A 7,604-nucleotide genomic window follows, 5' to 3' on the forward strand; every position below is an offset into this window, starting at 1 on the left:
GCGGGACTGTTGATGCCCCTCCTCCTCACCGTGGTGGAGCAGAACAGGGAGCTTGTGGCCCGCCCAGCGTACTTTCTACATCTCAAATGACATATTTTTCAAAATGTTTTTCCTGTCTGCTCATTATTTAGAACCATTTAAATAAAGAAATACTCAGAAATTATTTTTTTTTTGCTTAATTTTCCTAAAATATGACCTCAATCATCAGGAAAATACAGCAAGAACATGTTAAAAATATATAAAATTTTTTTTGCAGAGTTGGTCTTTAAGAGGAGCAGAGGTGTGTCTTTCATCCTTTAAGGTGGCACCTTAAATGATGTCATAAAAATGCAAAGTATAGCTGCTGTACATGTGTTTGATGAAGTATGTGTGAGAATAATGTAAGGTTCTAACATTGTTTGGAAGCACTCTAGTCATCAGTAAGGAGCGCATACTGGCTCCTTACTGACCAAAGTGACTACACTCTGTAAGGCCGAATCCAAATTAAATTCAGAATTGAATTCGACCCCTCCAATTCTAAAATTTGTCGTTTTTTTTTTTTAAGGTGGAGCTTTAGTGACTATTATAGGGCAGAAAATGTATTAGATGATATGCTAAACTCATTTACATAACTTCAAGAATTGATTTCAGGAAAAATCCAACTTAGAAAACTAAAAAAAAAAACTTCTCAAACTTCAGTACAACAACAAATCTGTCATTGCTGTTTTTCATTAAATATGCATGTCCTCATTTGATTATTTCAGCTATGATCAATCTGTTTTTCTAGTGTTTGTACGCATTCATAATTCAGTAGTAGCTTTCTTTTTCAGGAGCTTGGTGTGTCACCTCTCCAGGATAAAATATTCATTTGGATGACATGAAATATCCGCGTGTGCACGGCGCTCTCGGAGCCCCACAGATGAATGAGTTTGCAGGGAAGTATTAATCTTCCTTAAGTGGAGTTAATTTTCACTGACACAGCTCTGCTGAGCACCGTCACAAACACATGTCACGCGGAGACAGACATAATACTTAGGAAGTCGTGACTCGACGCTGCTGTGGTCGGCATCGGAGCGGCTCAGCCAGAATGAAAGACGGGTTTGTGATGTTAAAAATGACAGTTTTATGAGTTTGAAAGTGAATCAGAGTCTAGAAACTTTCTGGTTTAAGACCCACTCTGGTGATTTTAACAGGTTCTTGTGGAATTTTCTGATTATGGAGGAACTATATGAATAAAAATAAAATTAAAATCACATTTCTGGGTACTTATTTATATAAATTGTAGTGAAACAGCATATTTGTGATGTGGAACGTACCCTGGGCGGACAACAAACTCCCAACTCTCAACATGTGGAGTGGAAGGAGTTGCTCCGCCCACAACTAATTTCTCTGCAGAAACTACGTCCTTGAAAACAATGCAGGTTTTTTTTATTTGGCTAAAAATGACGAAAATAGATAAAAGAGCACTGGGAACGCTTTTAAAGTAGATCAAAAGATGACTTTAATATTTTTTTATACTCTACTCTCAAAGTTCAAACTTTCATAAAAATATAAGTTCAATTTTATAGGCTAAAACCTTTTTTTGTAATTTAATTGGTCAATCAGGACACTGAAAAAAATCCACATTTGCACAGAAAAAAAAAATCAGGGTTGATAAAATCAATTATTCGATCTGAATAAATCTGAGCTTAATAGATCAATAATTTATCCATTAAAGGAGAGACGGATTTAACTCATATTGCTAACCTCTGTTAGCTTGATGCTAATGTATAGTGGGATTTCTGACCGACTAAATAAACATCTTTATAAACTCACAGGCATGAATTTTCCAAACATTTTTTTAAGTATTTGTATTTTTTTGCTCATACTTTCTTCTTCTTCTGAAATAAAGTGTAATTCTACAGCGAGATCGCCGCCTAGTGGCCAAACTGAAACGCCCTCCAGGAGAAGCAGAACAATCGTTGAAAGTTGAGAATCCATGTAACACTGTGGTATTAACAATCCTCTAATAATTTTACTGATAAATTTTACAGTGTGTGAACTCTATCAGATTAAAATGAAAATCTTTAAAACATACATAGATTATTATTGTATTTCTAAACAAATGTGTCTAAAAGTTTAAAGCATGTAAACTCAAAATTGAATTGAAAGGATAGAAAAAAAATTTGGAATTGAATCGATTCTTGAAATTCTTGGTAATACCCAGCCCTGGTTGGTTACCTGCCAGTGGTGGAACACAGACAGAGCAAAGGCCTGGCCCTGCGTGTGAGTGCGGAGGTCCGTCTCAAAGCCGAACGAGTCGATGGCGGGAATGAAAGCCTTGATGGTGTAAAGAGGGGAGCCAGGAATCGGAGCATCTTGGGTGACGTGGCCCCTAGAAGGATGAACGAAGCAATTCAAATCAAGCCACAAAAAGGGAGGATTTTCGGTTCAAATGACCGGACCGACCTTCTTCGGGCCAACACTGTGTAGACTGCAGAAACGCAGTCGGCTGGAGCCTGAACCTCCACAAAGTAGTACGGCTCCATCAGCCTCGGCGTCGCCTGAAAACACAGCGAACTTTCTTATGTAACGATGGAATCACGAAAAACTGAGACGACAAAAGCAAACAACAGAAAAATCTAACTGTAATCAAGATAATAGAAGACTCACCATGAGGAAGGCAGAGTACACCACCCTCCTGGCGGTGGGGATGACCTGACCTCCTCCTCGGTGCAGAGGCTCCTGAGCGATCACAGCGTCCAGGATCTTAAACTTGACGTTCCTGATGGCTGCAAACATCCCAAAGACAAAAGAGTTCATTTTCCTTCGTCTGTGGGGGAGCATAAAAAACAAAATACGTTTTTACAGACTTACGTTCGTCACACAGAGGGCCCTCCCTGGTTCCCCACTGAAACCCCTGAACGATGCTGTCTTTAACCGAGCCCAGCAGCGCCTTGTCCACCTAAAAAACAGTTCAGATTGCAGCTTTTAATGATTACAGCTTCAATAAATACCCAATTAAATCAATGTTATTCCCTAATCTCAACAATTAATGTTATCATTTTAGGTTTGGAGGACTTAAAAACTGTGCAGACATATGAGAAAAAAACTGCATTTGTGCAGATTTGACTCAAGATTATTTCTTTATCGTTCCGACAACAGCAAACAATAACAGTTTGTTATAATCCAGTGTTTATGCAGACAAAGTACATCCACATTAAGTCAGCTCTATCTGCTTTCTGCAGCAGATTGAGCTCATTCAAACAAGCAATTAGAAAATATAACAAGACAGCAACAACATCTGGCTTTCCTCAGAGTTTCCTGATGGTTTCTAGCTCTGTGTGCGGTTCCAATGACTTTTACTTGGAGTCTAGTTAACAGGTTCATCACCAAATGGATATTTTCCACTGCCGCTTTTTCTGGTATTTATCACCCATCTAACAACCGGCAATTATTTTTGTTCTGCCGCCTAAAACGTTCCTCCTGAGACGAACCAGCTGGTGACATTTCCTCTGCTGCTGTATTGACCTGCTGGATCAATATAAGCTGGGACAAAAAGGCTAATTTGCCCCAACAGCTGGACACTATAACAGGCCGCGCTAGAATCCTTTAACAAGGATGAAAGGGAACTAAAGAGCTACAAGGCTTGATAGGAAAAAATGTGGCTTTTAAACGCCGTCTGTGGTCTCATTTGTTCTTCAAAGTGGATTTAAATTAGAAACATTCATATATATTTATGGTTAGGAGCAGAGGCGGAGTTAGCAGTAGGCAAAGGTAGGTCATTTTTACCTAAAATATGTATAAAATAATTTCCACACTATTATTTAACTGTCATAAAAAAATAACCACAAATCCCTAAAATGGGATAAGACTGCTCAAGTGACAGTGATTTGTTCTCCCCGTCCCTCTGCAGAAATGGACTATTCCGTCAAGAGCAAGTTAACAGGTAGGCGGAGACTCTTTTAAGAGATTCTTTTTTAGAAAAGCGGTAAAATGAAGCACAATTATCCAAACGGCTGTGATATAAGGAAAAGAGAGAGCGTAAAAAGTAAAAGAAGACAAAACAGGAAGAAGAAAATTAACTCAAAAAGAAGGTCATAAAATGAAGAAAGGACTGAAAAAAGAGGAAAGGGGAAAAACAGAAATCAAAGGAGGGGCGAAAGCTAGACGAGGCACAACGGATCTGAAAACAATTGTGGTAAAATTGCAAAAATATTTTTTAAAGCAAAAAAATGTTTGCAAATCACAAAAATATTTTTGAATGCAAAAAAAGCTTCCAATAACAAAAATATTTTTTGTAAGCAAAATAAACATTTTGCAAATTTCAAAAATATTTTTGAAAGCAAAAAGTGTCCAATACCAAAAATAATTTTTGTGAGCAAAATAAAAAAGTTTGAAATCACAAAAAATGTTTTAAAGCAAAAAAAAAAAATTCAATAGCAAAAATATTTTTTGAAAGCAAAAAAGAAGTTTCCAATCACAAACATTTTTTGAGAGCAAAATAAAAAGTTTGCAATCACAAAAATTATTGTTGAAAGCAAAACATTTTTGCAATTGCAAAAATATTTTCTGAAAGCAGAAAAAAGTTTTCAAAACACATTAAAATGTTGTTTTTTTTTGCAAATTATGTACTTTTATTCTTAACGCTTTACATTTTGTTTGCAAATTAGAAAATTTGATCTCAAAATTGTGACATTTGTTTGCAACACGGTGACAAAAATCAATCCATAGTAAAATGTCAGTAATCGCAATGAATGCAATAATTTGAAACATTCAAGATTTAAATGTTATTTCCGTTTGTAAATGCTTATCAAAACAGTGATGCAGTCTAAAAGTGATCGAGTGAAGAAGTTTTTTCACCTACGTATATAATTTTTACCAAAACTATTCATACAACTTCCATTTTTGCATGTTATGGTTCACCTGGGCCCCAAACTCTTAGGTCCACCACTGTTAATTAACTGAGAAAAAAACGCCGTTTCTCGCTGTTCTTGGATCAGATTGAGTCTGCAGTTCGACCCTGCTGTCAGCGAGCGCCGTACCTCTGACGGCAGCGTGTCGTCCACCAGAATGTTGGGTCCTGTCGTGTCCGGTCCAAAGGCCCAGATGGACCTGGCGGCCAGCAGATCCCAGTCGTACTTCGTCTGGAAAAACTCGCCCAGCTTCTTCCTGTGGTGAGGAAACGGTACAAACACTGGTTGGGAGGAGGCGTGCGAGCTGGGACATTAAGGAGATTGGCTGACTGGAGGGGCAGAGGGGTTAATGGGAGAGGAGTGGGGTGTGGAGCGTTCCTGTAGCTCTGCTGCTGCAGGTCGGTACTGCCGGGTCCAGATGGCCTCTCAGACAGGAAGCCTGTCTGCAGCAGAATATGCATCCAAGCATGCAAGAAGGATGGGAAATTCATGCAGCCTCTTAGTGCATAATTCAATTACTGAGGGGGGGGCTGATCAATATGCCAAGGTGAGCTTTCATAAGGACAGATTTTTCATGACACGTCGGAGGGCTTTCCCTTTTCTGCTCTCCTGCAGGATTTAATTTAGAAACCATGATTAGTTTGATGAATAAAAATATGGCCGTCACCTCCATGTGCAACTTCTGAAGGAAACTCATCAGAAATAACAAACCCGAGAATCCAAGAGCAATGTCCACATCCAATAATTACTCTTTTGAAAAAGCTTTTACCTTTTTTTATAACAAAATGTAATTAAAGAACCAAATCACTGTCTTACATGAAATCTTCTTTAACCCAGCAAAAAGGAAATGATGGATACGTGAATGTGCTGACATCAAAGTAACGCAGGCAAATCGACCATAAAAAGGCACATTATGCGGCTTGCGTTTAATTAAGAAGCGGCTATGATTGCGATTTCGTCAAACCTCCTACCTGTTCCACGTGATCTGCACCACTTCGTTCTCGATGTCCTCGGCGAGTCCCTTCTCCAAGGGCTCTGCAATCATGGTGATCTTGTTCCTGTCAATCACATCACACAGATGTCACTCAGCCTGCAGAGGCTGGGAGCCAGAGGGAAGGACAGAGAGACGCAGACTCCGGACAGCGAGAGGAGTCCTGATGGAGCGCTCCGACACGCGAACGAATGCTTCAGAGGAACTGGGAACAGAGCTGTGAGGCTGCGTGTGAACACAAATGTTCATGTGGAGGGGTCGTACTTTTTGTTGGGCGTCTCGGCGAAACACTTCAGAGACGACGTCTCCACGACTGTTTCACAGAACGTCACGACTGGATCGGCAACCTGTAAGAAAAGGTGATATATATATATACATTTTTTAGGGCTGGGAATCAATTAAAAAAAGTTAAACTAATTAATCGCAAACTTGGAAAAAATTAATCGCGATTAATCGCTATAATTTTTTGTGTCTATTTCCCAACAACTTATCTGTGAATAATTACAATAAGAAATCACACTTTAAGAACATTTTATTTTTAATTACTGCTGTCAATCGATTAAAAAAAAAAATCAGATTAATCGCACTTTTCCGTTTGGATCAATCGCGGTTAATCACAATGTTTTAACAGGTAAAATGTATTTGTACAACATGGCACCGGACCATGGATCAAATAGTCCTCTTTTTGTGAAAAAGTGACCTAAACCACAAAAATAGCAAGAATAAAGTACTAAAAACTGATTGAATATTTATTTATTTCCTAAGTGACCATGATATAAGCAGGATAATAACCGACTAAATGTTTTAATACATGGAAGCCTGAACCCTCAAGTTGAAGCGACGAACTGTTTCTTTAATTTATTAGCATCAATACATATTAACATGTTATTTTTTTTTTATTAATCGTGTGCGTTAATGCGTTAACTTACACAGCCCTAATAATTTTATCTATTGTAAAATCATTCCCATGACAATTTGAATATAATTAAGCAGTTTTTAGCAAAAAACAGAGAGTTTGTGTCGCTTTATAGAGACATTTTTTCAGTAGAGCATCAGGAGTTCATTAGAAATTGTGACTGAACAGAAGTAAACCTATGATAATATCCCAGCATTCCTTTGTTTACACGTTTCCCACTAGCTTACAGACCTTCACAACCTTAAGCTAACTTTAGCGTAGCAAAAAAAAAAAACTGCAAGCAATAATGGAACTATCCAACTCAAACTAGGAAAACAAAAAACATGAAGGGATCAATTTGTGGAGGATTTAAAGTGAATCAGAACAGTTGATGTGCTCTTTAAAACTGTGGATTTTCATCTGATCCAACATGATTTCGATAAATAAATACTCGGTTTTCAACTTAAATTATTTTATCTATGTCCTCCACACGAGAAAAAAAATGCTACAATAAAATGTTAAAAAAACATGGTTTTCATTGGAGTGAAAGCGGCATATCAAAAATGGTGAGTTATTTAGGTGTTGCATGCAACTAGTGCTGCCACAAACGATTATTTAATAGTCGACTAATCACTGATTATTTTTTGATTAGTCGACTAATCGGGTCATGCGCAAACTGGATATAAAGCAAACATCTTAACCATCATTAGCTTTAAACAAACTAAAAATTAGATATATAGCATCACCTGCAGTAATGCTAGTGTGAATTCTGTAAGCTGAATTTGGACGCTGAAGATGCTGAAATTGATAGCTGAAAACACTGAAGCTGACAGCTAACTAAAAT

At 37.8% G+C, this 7,604-nt stretch overlaps 1 protein-coding gene across 1 annotated transcript in view; it reads right to left on the reverse strand.

Moving 5' to 3' along the window:
• Positions 1–7,604, reverse strand: part of LOC112146386 (116 kDa U5 small nuclear ribonucleoprotein component) — a gene marked incomplete in the record, with an annotated part of 17,379 nt that overhangs the window by 2,021 nt on the left and 7,754 nt on the right. The window contains 7 exon segments of the mRNA XM_024272173.2: positions 2,200–2,353; positions 2,428–2,522; positions 2,632–2,750; positions 2,836–2,923; positions 5,004–5,130; positions 5,846–5,932; positions 6,130–6,212. Coding sequence (XP_024127941.1) covers positions 2,200–2,353; positions 2,428–2,522; positions 2,632–2,750; positions 2,836–2,923; positions 5,004–5,130; positions 5,846–5,932; positions 6,130–6,212 — 753 coding nt within the window.

The sequence above is a fragment of the Oryzias melastigma genome, linkage group LG8 (assembly GCF_002922805.2).
Source record: "Oryzias melastigma strain HK-1 linkage group LG8, ASM292280v2, whole genome shotgun sequence".
NCBI classification, from domain to species: Eukaryota; Metazoa; Chordata; class Actinopteri; order Beloniformes; family Adrianichthyidae; genus Oryzias; species Oryzias melastigma.